Source organism: Diorhabda sublineata, chromosome 3 (genome assembly GCF_026230105.1).
Source record: "Diorhabda sublineata isolate icDioSubl1.1 chromosome 3, icDioSubl1.1, whole genome shotgun sequence".
Lineage (NCBI taxonomy): Eukaryota > Metazoa > Arthropoda > Insecta > Coleoptera > Chrysomelidae > Diorhabda > Diorhabda sublineata.
This window is the reverse complement of record NC_079476.1, coordinates 16,304,111-16,320,450: the sequence shown is the minus strand read 5'-3', so window position 1 is coordinate 16,320,450 and position 16,340 is coordinate 16,304,111. Positions and strand designations below refer to the sequence as shown.

The 16,340-nt window shown below is 32.4% G+C and overlaps 1 protein-coding gene across 1 annotated transcript in view; it reads left to right on the top strand.

Annotated features, from left to right (window-relative positions):
• The window catches only part of LOC130441225 (tolloid-like protein 2), a 133,694-nt gene extending 118,271 nt beyond the window's left edge, over positions 1-15,423 (top strand). Inside the window, exons 14-15 of the mRNA XM_056774805.1 lie at positions 1,130-1,311; positions 10,317-15,423. Coding sequence (XP_056630783.1) covers positions 1,130-1,311; positions 10,317-10,555 — 421 coding nt within the window. The 3' untranslated portion in view covers positions 10,556-15,423. The remainder of the gene's footprint in view (positions 1-1,129; positions 1,312-10,316) is intronic.
• The last annotated feature ends 917 nt before the right edge of the window (positions 15,424-16,340 follow it).

Genomic DNA, 16,340 nt, shown 5'->3' with positions numbered 1-16,340 from the left:
CATCAAGTTTATATCTGTCTAGAGGTGAAAAACTTTCTCAAATATTCATAATATATTCACAATCATGTGGGAGTTTCTGAGAATTACAAGAGAAGGAAGCGTCATGCCTTAAGGAATGAACGTTGAGAAAAATTTAAAGATATTTGAATTCGTTTGTTGGTTAATGCATATTATTATAAAAATTGTTGAAGTATATTTATCGAAGTAAACCAAAACAATGATCAGGGCGTGATCGGGACGTGAATATCCCGAGCGAAACACGGCGTGGCATCGTTATTGGTCCGAATCAGTTGGACCATAATATACCACAAAAGTCGCGTGGTCGCTGGTTCTTATCATTAACGATTATAGGTATAACTTTAAGTAACTAGTATATTTTTTATTAGAAATTTATTTAATATTTATTTAAAATTTATTTAATTTTCACAAAAAATTATTCAATGCTATTTTCGCTGCATTATAATTTTGTTTCATCATTTTCATCGCCCTCATTCGATTTTCTCCATCTGCAATTTCTTTGGCAGAGTAATTTTCAATATTTTTACAATTGTTGGCTACACAATTTTTGCAAGCGACACTGTAGTGTGAACCATGCTTTCTGAGCCTACAGCATTGCCTCAATAGATTTACCATCCGCAATATATCATATTCATGATACACGGTGGCCGAGGCAATTGTGTAATTTTTATTGATACTAAATACCTCGGGTAACGCTGACACCAGGTACCTCGCAGGTTATCGTCGTCAAGATGTTCGTGTTCAGTGATCTACAAAACCGCCAAGTAGTACAATTGAATTCATTTTCCTTCAATGATGGATTTTCCCCTGCACAAATGCAATTTCCATTTCTTAATTTTTGTTAACGAATTTTCTTGATGCTCTATTGAATCGAATGCTCTTTCCCACTGCAGTGCTCAGAAATTCCTAGATTTGACCTTTTTTCCTTCTTTTCTTCGACTAATATCCCATTTTATGAAATCGTTTCAAGAGATAAATAGTAACATTTTTTGTTTTTCTACGATTAACTAAACTATGGTGGGGATAAAATTATAGTGGAAAATATTCACCTTTTGGTACTTCTATTTTATTCTCTACATATTACGAAACCTATAATATAATACATTTTTAGCTTCATAACGGCTGACAAAGCTGTTGGTGCTCAAGGATTTCGAGCGGTCTGGACTGAAGTGATAGAAGGACCAAGCTGCGACGAATTCCAATGCGTTAAGTCGGGGTTCTGCATTCCCGACAAATTACGGTGTAACAAGGTCAATAATTGTGGAGCAGACGACGAATCAGACGAGGAGGATTGTAAGTGATTCGATGGTAGTTATGCATTACTGTGTTTTGTATGTGTAAATTCGTATTATAAAATTGCTGCACTTGATTTATTTGAAATTCATTGATATGCTCTAACTAACTGCTCGTTGCTTTTTCTAAATCTACTATGGTCTTCATATAGATTCCTTCTTGCAGTTTTTTTTCTTATTCTTATGAAGCCTATCTACCAAGAGACCAAATATGTTTTGCAGTACAAAATATTCCAACTTTAGATCTATATTCAATTTCCAATTATTTTTAGACGGACTTCCAACAGCTTTGATCGTTTATCTATAGTCATGTTTCAATTATGATTTCAATTTTAGCAATATAAACTATTCTGTTTTTATCTCAACTGTGAATTCTTCCTTTATGGTCAGAATTTGCAATCTGTGTATTATAGACTTAAGCAGTACCAGAAGACCTGCACTTAGTTTTTCTTATCTTATGTTTAAGTCCCTGAAATTGATAGGTTATATTTTATATGATATTTTAATGATTCAAGAGAGAGAAGTCATAAGAATTCATGTTGAGTCAACTAAAAAGTCATTTGATAAAACTACGCCTTTCAATTTATATCCTGGAAAACTGAATACACATTTAAATTGATAGTTTATAACTCATATGCATTCTGATATGAGTTAACATAATTGTAAATGGTTTTGGTAATGAAATCCCACATGTTTGCGATTGGATTAATATCAAGAGATGTAGCTGGTTTATTCAATATCCTTATACATTCTGCTTTTAGTACGTTCTAAGCTAAATCGCAACGTTTAATATAAATAACGGATGAATGGTAGTTGCTTTGCGGAAATGATCTGGTTCTCTCCAAAATCCATGTGAGGTGTCACGATCATAGAGTCAAATCATGGTTTTATATGTTAATTTGATACTCAATTTTGAGATAGACAAATGAGAACAAATATTTATAATTGGATATGGCCTCTTTGTTTCTCGAAATATTCTCTGTTAAGATCAGTACACTTTTGTATGCGTGTGAACCAATTGTCGAAGCATTTTTTAAATTCTAATTGAGGTACCTCCAAAACATGTGATTGGAACACATAGATCTCTTCTGCATGTGTAGAAAAACGTTGACCACGCCATTACGTTTTGATTTCCAGGAATAAACAGGAATCATTGGGTGCCGAACGGTGAATAACCCATCAATTCGATGTTTGGACTCTTTAAAAACTTTATTTGAGCTGATGTGTGGAAGCTTGTTGCATTGTCATGGTAAAGAATAATTCGTCCGTGATTGGTTTTCTCAATTTTTTCAAACACTTTTGGCAAAAAATTCAGGTGTTCCATTAATAATAGACAATCTTCTTCAAAGTACTTCGTGAGCGAACTTCTTTTGTTGGATTTGGCTCGACTTTATAGACCCATATAGTTGATTGTAGTTTTAGTTTTGGGTTCATATGCATAGATCCATGATTTGTCATCTATCACGATCTTATAGACGTCTTTGAATTTCTTTGCACCAATAGACACTGGCTTTTTTAACACATTGTGTGTCTAAGGCGAACTAAACTCTATTTGATGTAACTCAAATAGAGTTCTATTTGAGTTACATCAAGCTAGCAGCTAAATATTCGGAAAAATTAAAAAAAAATATATGAATAGAAAAGATTTTACTTTGTTATCCTGTTTGATTCGTAAATTCAACCATAATTAATCCCTGAAACAATTTGATTTATTACATTCTGTTTTTTGTAGAAAAGAATTGCAATAAATAATTTATCGATTAATTTTGACTGAGTCCTTGAAAGAGCTGTTGCTTATTGTGAAATTCATTAAAATTACATCAGAAACGTCCAAACATAACCTAAACTAACAGAATCTTGGTTTCTAAAAAGTGTACGGGTATAATCTAACGACGCCGACGATCTCCTATTGTCTACACTATTTCAATCACTTAATTCAAATTGATTAAAACATCAAAACAAGCGACCGTTACTCCATCCTTTGATTTGACTTTGCGATTCATCAAGTTCTGCACACGCGCCCAGTCAATTCACAGGCCTGTGCGCAATGAATAATCCAGAATAATTAGTTAATTTTTTTTCCAGGTTTTCTTAAGACTTTAGACAAAAAGGAAAATATTTTTGAAACGAGAGAATTAGGAGCATTTGATAGGTATTTTTAGTTTTTATAGAGGATAGTTTGGGCCGGAAATAAAAAATATTTTCATATATCATTTCAATCAACGAGTTTGTAATTTCAGAACGAGCATTGAAAATCCTTTCGATTCATATATTTTTTTTAATTTTTCTGAATATTTGGCTGCTAGCTTGATGCAACGCAAATAGCACATTCTGAGTGTGTTCACTATAAAAAATGACATTGTCAGATTTGACATATTCATATCAGTGTTTATCTCAAAATTAAATAGCAACCCTCTTCCGTAGGGGCTAAAAATAACATATATGCCCTTTAGGACACGAAAATACAGTGGAGAGCTTAATGGTCTTCTAGCAGGTGAATTTGCATCAAAGAATCGTCTAGAGCTCTTGGCAATGATATAATACTTAGAAACGTACTTGAAATTTACCTGTAATTTTTCGGTTTCTATGAGCATGTTTTACTAAATAAAGATTTTTTCTTGTGCTAGACCCTCCAGAATGAGCACTACGTGGTCTGGTTTCCAAAATCTTTATATCTATGAGTTACCAAATATTTTATCCAATTTTTGGATTGATTGTAACTAGTCATGAGTCGAATTCTAGTTGTATGTGTGAATAACACATTCTCCGCAGGGGAAAAATATAACATCTATGCCTTCTAAAAGAATGAGGAAAAGATAAAGAACGTAATGATCTTCTAGCAGGTAAATTTCCATCATGGAGTTATCTAGAGCTGTAAGTGATGATATAATACAGAGAAACGTAGTTGAAAGTGTCATCTTTAATATTAAGCTGATATCGTTTGGTGTATATGAACAAATAACAGTTCTCTGTTGTGATAGACTATCGAATTACTAAAGATTTTCTGACATCTGATGATTGAGATATTCTGCATCTTTAAGAGCATTGATTCTTTTTCCATTCATTGGAGAAATTATATACATGCCTAACTTCAATAGATGGCACAATATGAATCTAATGTTTTTCTTAAGGCCACTTGACATGATACAAGACAACGAGCAAGAAATTGCAAAGAAAAAAATATTGCTTGGACGAATATTGCACGTTTCTTGACATTATGCTAGTCTCTTGCCAATCTATCATAATTGCCACTAATCCAAAGGAAAAGTAAACAATTGCTTAACCTCAAATTTCATTTAATATTTTGTGATCGACTTAAAATGAAAATAACAAAACTAGGTGGAGTAAAAAAGAAAATAGTGGTTATTGCATAACTGGAAATAATTATATCTGCTGCTACCTTGCTTTTGGAGTCTGATGGATAGAGAGAGTACCCAGGGGGTGATGTGCCAGGCTCTGGCTAGATAGAACAAAAGAAAACTACAACTACAGTATTAGTCGAGAAAACACACAAAAATTATTTGAGGATGGATGAAAAAATCTTTGAAAAGCTCCTGAGAAAAACAAAACATTAGATAACCAATAATGTTGCAAGTGCGACATCTTGCATGAAACAAACAGCTGAACTTCATCTGCGCTTGTTTTTGATAAAGAAATATTGCATCTTGCATGCATTCCACGTTGTCTTGCATCATCGATCTTCATAGATATCTAAGCATGGAAAAAATACTGATGCTTGCTGTAATAGCATTTAGTGAGTACCGATACCTATCACAGTCAAGTAGATAACATTCAAAGAATGTTATAAGACTACTCTCGGTTGGAAAACGTTGGAGTAATATCACAATATTTGTCAATAGTTGAATGTAGAACTATAATTTTACTTGTGAAACTATTATTCATTTTATCACATTCAATGAATTTCAAAGCAGATATTTATGATATTTTCCATGATTTATTAAAGTTTAAAGCATATGTAATGAAGTCCCATTAAGATCATCTGTATTAAACAATCGATAATTCACTTTCTTTACATCAAAATACATATTCTGCTAAAAACTCCTTGCTATGGATCAACTTTTTATCTCACTGTTTTCCATACAGATAATTTTTATCATGTTTTTCCGATTTTTGAAATACTGATTGTTGTGACTTGAGGCTTAGACAAATTCGAGAATACTCTCATAAGCATCTGACTCAAAATTTTGGAAAATTTATGTACTGAATCAATTTTACAAGTTGTTTCCATCAGTTTGACGACTACTACAATGCCGTTTTGCAGTGATTTGATGAAATAACATCTTCTTGTATACCAGGTGAGGCCTATTTTGCTTAAAAGGTCCACTCAAATATGTCAAATATGCTCTAAAATTACTCACCATTGTTACTTTTCCATTTCTTGAGAGATGGTCTCAAGAAACAGATATTCTGTTGGTGAAATTTTCTTTTCCTCTGCAGCCGGTTTTTCCTATCCAGTGTATAGTTTGAATCGTTTTTTTCTATATTGGATATAGAATCATTATCTGGTGTTCTAACCATGGGTAAGAAACTCCCTGAAAATTCTGCTATATTGATATGTATATGTATAAACTCTTAGATAATATGCTATGTTTCCTACTTCCACTTAAATATAATCCATTACCACTTTGTGGATTATTTTTACCTCGATTGGCCGACAACAGTGATGATTCTCTTAGTAATTCGTAAGGTCTAGTTTATATTCTGCTATAAAATAACATGCCGTTAGGCCTGTTACGTTTTTCTTCAAATGTTTAAATATTCCTCAGTTCATGTGTATTGGGGCTTAGTTGTCACTTCTATGTTAACTGTAACGTCTAAGCTTGTGAAGAAATTAGTTATCGTCTTTCTACTCCATTGACTTACATGTTACAAAGAAGTGGATTTATCTTGAATAGAATCAAGTTCAGCTTTCATATTAGTCGAGGAGATGCCTTGATTATTGTCAACTTCTTCAAAACTAGCTCACCCACACAAAAAGCAACATTTAAAAAATCACGGAAACAACACCGAAGCTACTTTGAACAAACTCTGGACCTATTAAGTCAAATCTAAAATATTCGATGCTTAGTCTAGGTACATTGTTATTAAACTTGGTCAGTCACAACTACTATTATATAGACTGAAAGCAGGTTATTTGACCTGTACTGGTTGTAACAAGGTCTATGTCTATCCACCTTGTATTTGAAAGACAGGCAGATAGAAGAACTGCAAGCGGAATAGACTCACCTGACTCGAAGAATGAAATTAGTATTGAATCGATTTCTTTTGGAACGAAATATTGACAGGCTTATTGAACGTATACTTCTTGAAACGGACCTATTCCACATCCCAAGGGAGTGGTGTTAGGACAAGAACAAATGCTGGAGGAATTGCAGAGTTACTACGATTGAAACACTCAACTCTCCAACTATATAATAAGAAGAAATTGCAGCTAACACTTGGCGCCTATTTGTTAATAAGTACCAACAAAATCGAAGTTATACTATTTCCGCGCTTATCTTTCGAGCTATTTGGGAGAGTGCTTCAGCTAAATGGAAATTTTTTTTCTTAAACCACAAAACAAATTTTTTATGTGATTTCTAAATTAAAACTTGAATTTGCACCACCTGCAGTTATAAAAGAGTCTTTTTAAAACTTATGAAGCTTCATATATTGTTGAAAAAGTTGCATATGATATACGTATCTTTCTGCTAAAACTTTGTATATTCAGATATTGGAATGACTAAATTTTGAATATTGACATTCTGCACTTTCACTGTTTTCTGGCGTTAATATATTTTTGGACGTTCTCTACGTGAAATGTTTTCAAAATCCCGCAACTTTATAGGCGTATAACTTAGAAACGAGGGGTCGTATGACTTCCGAATTTTTTGCATGGATTTCCGTAACAACTTTTATATTTGCAAACAAATATCAAAGAACTTCGAGTGTCAATTTACAAATTTTGTTTTCTAATACAGCGGTACTGTTTGAACAAATTTTGTTATATTTGAGACAGATACTTATGTGACCAACCAGGATGCTTGAACAACACGCAAAGCTGCTATACTAGATAACCCAGTAGGTTATAATTCAACTGAGGAAGGTGATGACAATTAGTTAATTCAATTATATAATAAGTATATTCAGTATAATTTTTGGTTGATAGGGAAGTTATTGGTTGCATTATATCTAGGTTTGGAACTGAACAAAAACAAATGAATAAAAAAAACTAATGTAAATATCGAATGAAGTAAATACTGTGGATGAAGAAACTATGGAAGAAAGTAATTCCTAAAATTCAAAGCGTTTAAAAGGAGTGTTGCCTCTCAAGTTAGATATTGGTAAATATCTTAAATTTAACATTGCCATCATAGAATTTGACATTTTTGATGAGACGTGATATCATACGAAAGCTATTTGAGTTGTTTACATTCATCTTGGTCCGAAAATGGAATTAAATCGCGAAAATTTTCATGCAATGATTTTCTATGACTTTCGACGTGGATTCAACTAACAGCAGTGCTGATCAATTCGCTCTGACACACCACCTCGAGCCATCGTTGTCGCACTTCACTGCAGGATGAACTCCGTGAAGGTCGTTAAAAATCATCGATGCTTTGCGCAAACTGATATTCAATATCGTCATATCATATCCCTTGAGATTGAGGCATACTTGGGCATTAGTTCCACTCGCATATATTCAATATTGCATGAAAATTTGACTATCAAAAAGATTTTTTCGTGGTGGATACCACATAATTTAGCAATCGCTCATGAGAAAACTCGTGATTACTATATGGGTCTTCCAGACGAGCAAAACCAACGCTCACGAAACACTTAGTTCGATTAGATTAAAGTAGAACGTTCAATTCTGAATAGTATACCAGCATTTGTTTGACAAAAAAAATCAGGGAAACAAATCGCAAAAGACGAATCATCCTCCACCACAACACAGCAGTGCAAACAAAAAGTGTATTGATCTCAATGGAGAATATTTTGAAAAACACTAAAGGCATATCCAATTATAAATGTTTGTTTTTATATGACCATCTCGAGTATCAGCCCCCTTATAGGAACGAAAAGATGTAAGTTGGTGTAGAAACAGATTAAGGAGAAAATTATAAAAAGCCAGTAAGGCGAAGATGATATAGAAATTAAAAAAATATAATGATTTATATGAAACTATATAGATCCAATTAGACTCTACGCTTGATGAAAAAGAGATTATTGATGAACATATGAAATTATAATGAAAATGAAAAGTCGAGTGAATAATTTCTTATAGAAGCGTCTCTTTAAAGTGGACTAAGTTATATCAAGCAATCGCGAATTTGAACTTGCTCCGTCTTCTTAATCTGCTACTATATTCAATTTAGTAGGTTGTTATTTCCAGTATCTTTCGTGAAATATGGATATTGAATAATATTTTAGCATATAGTTCCATTTAAAGTTTGGAAATCTTTTAATCTAGTCCACCAAATGGGGAATAACTACAGATATAAGTTAAATCTCTCAGTTAAGAATAAGATTCACTCAAGATGTCCGTCGATAACAGAAACAGATGAAAATGTGCTAAAATTTTACAGAATTCTTAGTACATACATTTGAGGTACTGAAACGATGTGCAAATAGAGATCTGAAATATGAACCTTCATGATGACAGCAGCCTCTAAAGTTTCACGCTAAAAGTCTTCTTGTTCAACTTTCGCACAAGATTTCGGACTATGCAACTTCTGTCTAACCAAATATAAAAAATCTGCTATTGGGAAATCTTTTGACATAGACTCTGGTATTCAGAGAAATGGAACAGTTGAAAGCATTATTATTTTAAACGATATTCATTCAAATTAGATATTAATAATGAACCATTCTTCGAGGTCATTTCTAAACTATTAATTCCTCGAATAAAAAACTGTATCATCTACCTTCCTTAGTATGGAACTGAATTTTGAAGCACTGCTTATGTCTTTGTTTAAATTTGTAATGTTTATGTGTGCAGGTGTATCGCGCGCGTCTCTTCGGCGGCCTCGTAGCTTACGGCACCTACTGCCACCACTTTTGTTGGCGCTGACGCTGCCGCTGCTGAGGCCAGCGTGACGCCTCCACTGTTAACAGCGCATGCCTACTTGTCTAAAGCTCACACGTGAGTGAATCTAACTTTACTTCTTTCTCGTTTTAGTAGGTTTCTTTTAATTTCACTTGATTTATGCTATTGAACAAATGTCAATGTTTTGCTAAACGATAATGCATATATTTATAGCTACAATGAATGAGATTGTTATTTTTAAATTAACCACTCTTCTTCCAGCTTAGACTATAACACGCAATTTCAAATCTCACATATGAGACTTAGAATAATAACAAAAGAATAACAATTTAGTTTTATTGAAGAGAAAACAATAGTCTCTAGCTCTAAAAATAATTTTATTGCCACGAATATGGAAAAAAAATTGATGTAAAGCTGAAAATAAGTAAATGAAAAACTGTAACACTTTAGAAATATGTTGCTCCGTATAAAATTAAACTGTACTTAATCGTATATTCTAAGCATACAATGAAAATTTTGTTAAAAATAACAATTTTAGGATCCAGTTTCGATACATCCCTAAGCTGTACACAATATTTCAACTGAAACAAGCTCTTCCGAAAATAAATTATCTGCAAAATATCACATATAGAACTTATGTATACAGTGCGTTATAGGAAATAATAAATTTTCCACATATACCAAATCTTTTATCACTTTCTTTGAAGTATTATGGAGTACGTCCATAAATAAACATACAGGACGCACCAATTATAGAACGTACTGGGGGTTTCTTTGAGCGAAATTACCACTCTCTTTAAGTTTGTCGTAAGACTGGTAACTACATCCTGTGTGCTTATTTATCGACGCACTGTATAATACTGTTATTCATATTGAGGTGAAAATATTATTCAGTTCAATTTTATCAAAATAAATTCAAAAACAAATGAAGAAATTGGATAAATTTTATGTTCTAGGTACGTCAAACGAACAATCTAAAGAGAAATTTCGTCTTTCCTGGTTAATAGCCATCGCCGTTATTTTGCTCATATTGGTATTCCTTTGCATCATTTGCCACAGAAAAAGAAGAAGACGTCGAAGAAGAGCATTGCATCGTTCCATAAATGTCCCAGCCGTCCCGGGGACATCGCGTCAACCTCCGATCCACTTTTGCGAAGAATTAGGCGAACGATTCGCGTCCGTGGACAGTGTCTGATGATGGTTGAAGGCGCCACTTTCGAAACGTTACCTTGCATTTACTTTTAAGTTGTCAGCAATATTATCGAGAAAACAGGGTCTGAATATTGATCTATCTAATCGACTGAATTAGTTATGAGTTTAAATTATGCATACATTTTTCCATATTAGTTTTCAAATTTCAACAAAATTGAAAATTAGTTTTTAGAAAGAAATTGTGCATTTGTCTTTAACAAAATTGAAAAACAATGCCTTTTAAATTATAAAATAAGTCTCAAAATACAGGTAGTCATTATTTTCTTTTTAGTCAAACTTTTTTGCTCATTTTATTGTGAGAGAGGATCTACATTACTTTGACCGTTCTTCAAAAACTGTCTAAGAAACGTAATTCGCTTCATATTGTGGCTCTTGTTCAACTTTTTTTGGAAACTGACATGTCAACAGCACTTAATCCCCCCAACTTTTAAATAAAAAACTAATATCATTTCACAATTCAATGGAATTCGAATCGTTAACCGCCTGTAACTTGACACGACTGAGGGATTTGAGCCAGCACTGACGTTAGTTGTAGCGATTGAGCGTGCAATTATACAACGCGAAAAATGGCTTCTCGTAACTTCGCAATGAGCTAATCTCGCTATAATAAAACAACCCCAATTTCGAGATGGTCAACAACATCGGCCAGGTTGAAAGTTCTATTTTGTTTTTTTTTAGATTTTGTTAGATTTATCAAGATTCTTTTCACGCAAATAGTTGGTTAAAAAAATTTCTTCATGTATTCCTTTCATGATTTTTTGAGTGTAATGAGTACTTTCATTACATAATACAAACAAATATTGCTTGGCAAAAAACAAAATAGGATATTCTCACATTCCAATTCGATGATGTTGTCTAAAGTATTGTTAGTTATTGTTCAATTTTAACTTACTTTGTTCTCCAATAAACATATTGGTGATTTGATATTTGTAATATATCACTATCACAGTTTGTTTCAGAAATTGATTCCAATGATAAAGCTACATGAAACTCTAGCTAATGACAATTTTTTTTCCTATTACGTTTTTAAAATTTGTTTGTAGGTACTTGAAAAACATGGCTTCAATTTTATGAGAACTTTCAACCATCAATAATTTTTATAATCCAACTTTAAAACCTATATTTTCTCTTCTTATCAAATCACATAAAATAATTAGTAATTTGATTTTTCCACTTGAAATATTGATTACTTATGATCCAGATGAATAACACAAGTTTGTTATATGGCTTTTAATATATTCTAAACAACATTTGAAACAATATCTAGTATATTCTTTTGAATTATGTAGTTGAAACAATGCAGTAGTTTCCACCGGGTGTTAATTATCATATGTGACGCTAATTAGATTTGATTAATTTATTTAAAACCTTTTCGTGGATTGTATATTGATGATATTCAAATAGTACTGTTTGGAATCCACCACACGTTGTACACGCACCACCTTCCATTCTATGTTTTACCTCTTCAAGTATCGAATAAAACAATTGGTGTTTCTTATGGCTACACAAAATTTGACACCGTAATTCTATTGAAGCTGGCCGGAAACTTTTTTTATGCGCATTCTTCATTGTTAAAATTTTTCATAATATTACAAACCATGGTAGAAATTTCTCGTTGGTATGATGAAATATTTGATATCAGTTAAGATGGATATACTGATATAGGAATCGTTTCCTTTGCATGGTTTGGATTGGAATGTTCAAACGTTGCTTCTCTGGAACAATTATATCAGTAAGGGAAGAGTATAATTGCAGCTGCATTATTCCCAGTCGTCGGTAATTTGCCTGAAGGATGACACCTACTCCGTTTAAATTGAGCTATTTTTTCTCTGTATTTTATGGAAGCTCAACCCAAATGATTAAATAGTTATTCACAGTTTAATAAATGTTTTTGTAGCATCAAATGTTGTTCTTAATTTGTTTACGCATCTGTTTGTTTCCGGCAAGTTTTCTCAAACTTTCTCAAACTCAAACTTTCGTATAATCTGATCTTCTTGGCAATATTTTCTCGCTGGATCTCCAATCTGTTATTTTTCTCATTCCCTGTAGTAGTATTTTTGATTTAATTGTGTTAACTATATCCTCATTTTCTAATATATTCTTGGTCCATGAATTTTCTCAATTATTATTCTCAGTTGTTTTTGATCCATATTTGTTAGACTAGACCAGAAATTGGCAAGAGGCAATTCGAGCTCTAGGAAACCCAAAGACATCTCAAGGGTAGCGACGCCAAGAATCTATAGGATAGTTATACGTGAAGAGATGAGATGCATGTAAGATAGGAGTGTTAAAATTTTTTTAAAGGATATAAGTGGACCAAGATGAATTGAGAAGAAGAACGAGTAGATATACAGATTAGAGGATTATATGGTCAGGCAGAGATCGGCTATAGCGATAAAAAGACTGCGTTTGCTGAAGAGTTAAGATGGAAGGAAATAGATCGATGGAAAGAGCATTGACAAGTGAAGAAGACGCAAACAAGATGACGTCCATGCAAAACGAATTGAAGAGTAACAATTTAGCGACTTTAAGGTATAAGACTATGAGGCCTACAGTGCTTTGTTGTGTTTCCGCAGTTTATGTAACTACTGGTTTTATTTTGAAGACATATATGATATAGCGAAGTTTGAAGTAATACATCTATTTTAGTAGAATTAACAACACGCTCAAGTGAGGTATAGAATTCTCAACATTGTGTGTTTCTTATTACATTGAATGTAAAGGACGCCATCGAATTTCTATTGGAAAATCTCATACACTGACAGACTGAGAAACGTGGCTAAGAATGATAACTTGTGACAATCTTTATTCCTAGGCTTTTAAACCATCGAGGGGCATTATTTATCAGTTTTAGAGGAAACTTTTTAGTCTCTTTATATTTATATAATTTATATCAAAATATAATATTATATAAAACACAATTTCTGAATCTGTAACGATCTTTTGCACATTATATCGACGTTCTCGATTTTTTTTTTGGAAAAATATATGTAATAACAACATTTAAATGATTGTTATGACTGTGACTAATTCAGTAAGTTGAGAATAGATTGATTTCAATTGAAGTAACCGTTAAATGTTCATAAAAGTGCTATTCTACTTTGGAGTGCCATTCCACGATACCGCGTCACCGATATTTTCGGCATTTGAAGAGATTTACTAATCGTAGTCTCATAACCAGCAATTCTTGTTATAATTCGACATAATATCGCAAACTCATTAATTATTTGTATTCAATACTCAACTTGAACAACTGTTCATTAAACAAATTATTGCTTAAAACAATGAAATCCACTCTAATCATATGTATGAAGTTGTTGAAATTTTGCTTGATTTTAGATCTTTTCTGACTGAAATTTGATTTTTAAAAAAGGTTAAAAATTTGAACTATGAATTGTATTCGAATTGTTTGAGTATTTGTCGTCAATTTTTAGTAGTTTTATGAACTAATTTCTAATCAGAAGAGATCTAGAATAAATACATTTTAACATCAAATTATAATAATATGAATATTGATTGAGGATATTGTTAATTCTAACTGAAATGGTGTCTTTCTGTGATAAAATTAGTGAATTATGGAATATAATGCAAATGTCTGTTTTGTCTACTGTCACGAGGAAACTATTGATTACTTTATCATAATAAGATGAAACTTTGATTGTCATATCTTCTTTTTCGAAAAAATCTGCAATAGATTCACTAATCTCTAGATTAAAAATTAGAAATTCTTATGGGATTCATCAGCATCCTTCACCTTCACCTTCACATTCAAAGACAATTAAATAATATAGAAACATGACTAAATGTGTGGTGAATCAAAACTAATGAATCAATATCTGTCCAAGGGACATTTACATTGAGAAGAGGCCAGACCAGTGTCCTCCAGTTTTTTCAATAAACCAATTTTGATGTATAATTTCCTGCTATCGAAATATGCTAGTGAATCAAATACAAGTATCATCCAAAGGAGTCAATCCAAAATTTTACATATTATATGGTACGTTTCAAACCAAAGTTTTCATGAATAATTAAAAATACTTGACATACAAAAGTAATCGCAGATCAATGTAAAAAACACTGAAAAAGACTGCACATCAATCCCCTATTCTATCCACCCTCAGAACTCTAGCTGGATGAAGTATCAGAAGAAACTCGTTGAACTGAAAGATGGTGGAAAAGGTGATATCACTGGAGACGACTGCCAGTAGGACTTCGCTTACAAGCCAACCAACTGTAAAGTTTTGATTTCTTACAAAACAAAATTATATAAAAACATATCCTGCAAATACTACACACGATGTTTTAGTCGATCTAGGAAATTATTCAAACTACGACACTGAAATTTGTCTATTCATTTGTTCCAATAGCCACAAGATGATAGTGTTTTTGCTTTTGAAAATTAATTAGCATTATATTTTTATAATGACGATGATGATAATTTAAGACTCCATTATTCATTAGAATGAACTGTTAATATTATTATCACGCTGTTATCATGAGCATTCACTTCAAAATTTAAACAAACTTTTTCATTATATATAAATATTTATCATAGTTTATAACGCATAGAAATTAATACGATCTTTTCTCTGCTGATACTTTAGATCATGGAAATAGCTAATTCAGTGTTAGTTTGCTATATTTCCAATAAATAGCAGGGATATATGATTCTTCTTATAGAAAGACAATTCCATCTAAAATAAAAATCCTCAAATTTGGAAATGTGAGTTTGCGATATGAATTTTATTTGAAAATAAAGCATACAATCCAATATGACAATAAAAAGTAGGTAATAATAGTAAATTCAAAATTTATATACGTACAATTGTGTTTAAGTTGGAATTTCTGGAACCGTTGGTGATATTCACACTGAATGCACTGTTTACACAACCACTACACCAACTCACAATTACTCTGTCTGACTGTCTTAAGTTATCGTTTTCGGAGACTGAAGGTAGACTAAACCTAATAACTTGACTTACCTGTTTTATACTAAATGTTCTCACCAATAAACCTTCAGTGGGAAAACCTCCTTGACGGGAATCTAATTAATTGACTACTAAACTATAAATTAGAGCGTAAGGATAGGCTGTGTGATCCGCAATGCTCGATTTTTCCGTCCGTCCATATTTCAAATGAGCTATATGCCCCTTAAATCGGACAATAACAATCTCTTAATCTGCCCAATATACCTCCCGTCACAATCACTACTGCTAATTTCATATATACCACTCTTTTCCAAATTTGGTATTTTACCCTTAGAATTACCCAATCTTTTAGTATAAACAGGATTGGAAGGTACCAGAGCTAATTTTTGGGAGAGATACAATAAGGAAAGGACCTTTGTTGAGGATTAAGTTGTACTAAATGGTAATGATAAAAAATCTTTATGTGAATCCACTTTTTCCAAACTCAAAGTGAAAATCGAGAAAAATTTGCTCTGGTACCTTCCAATCCTGTTTATACAAAGGGTTTGGAAGGAATATTTAAGGGAGTGGGTTTCAAATTGGTTTATAAATCCAATAATACAGGAGGTATATTGGTCAGATTAAGAGATCCGTTATTATCCGGTTTAAAGAACACATAGCTCATTAAAAATATGGATGGACCGAAAAATCGAGTATTGCCGATCCCGTCCTAATCATGATATTAATATTAATAATGTGAAATTGTTAAATAATGTATCCAATAATAGATTGTTGGATGCAGTCAAGTTATAAGTTTTAGTTTACCTTTAATACCCGGAGACGATAACTTGGTTATTGAAA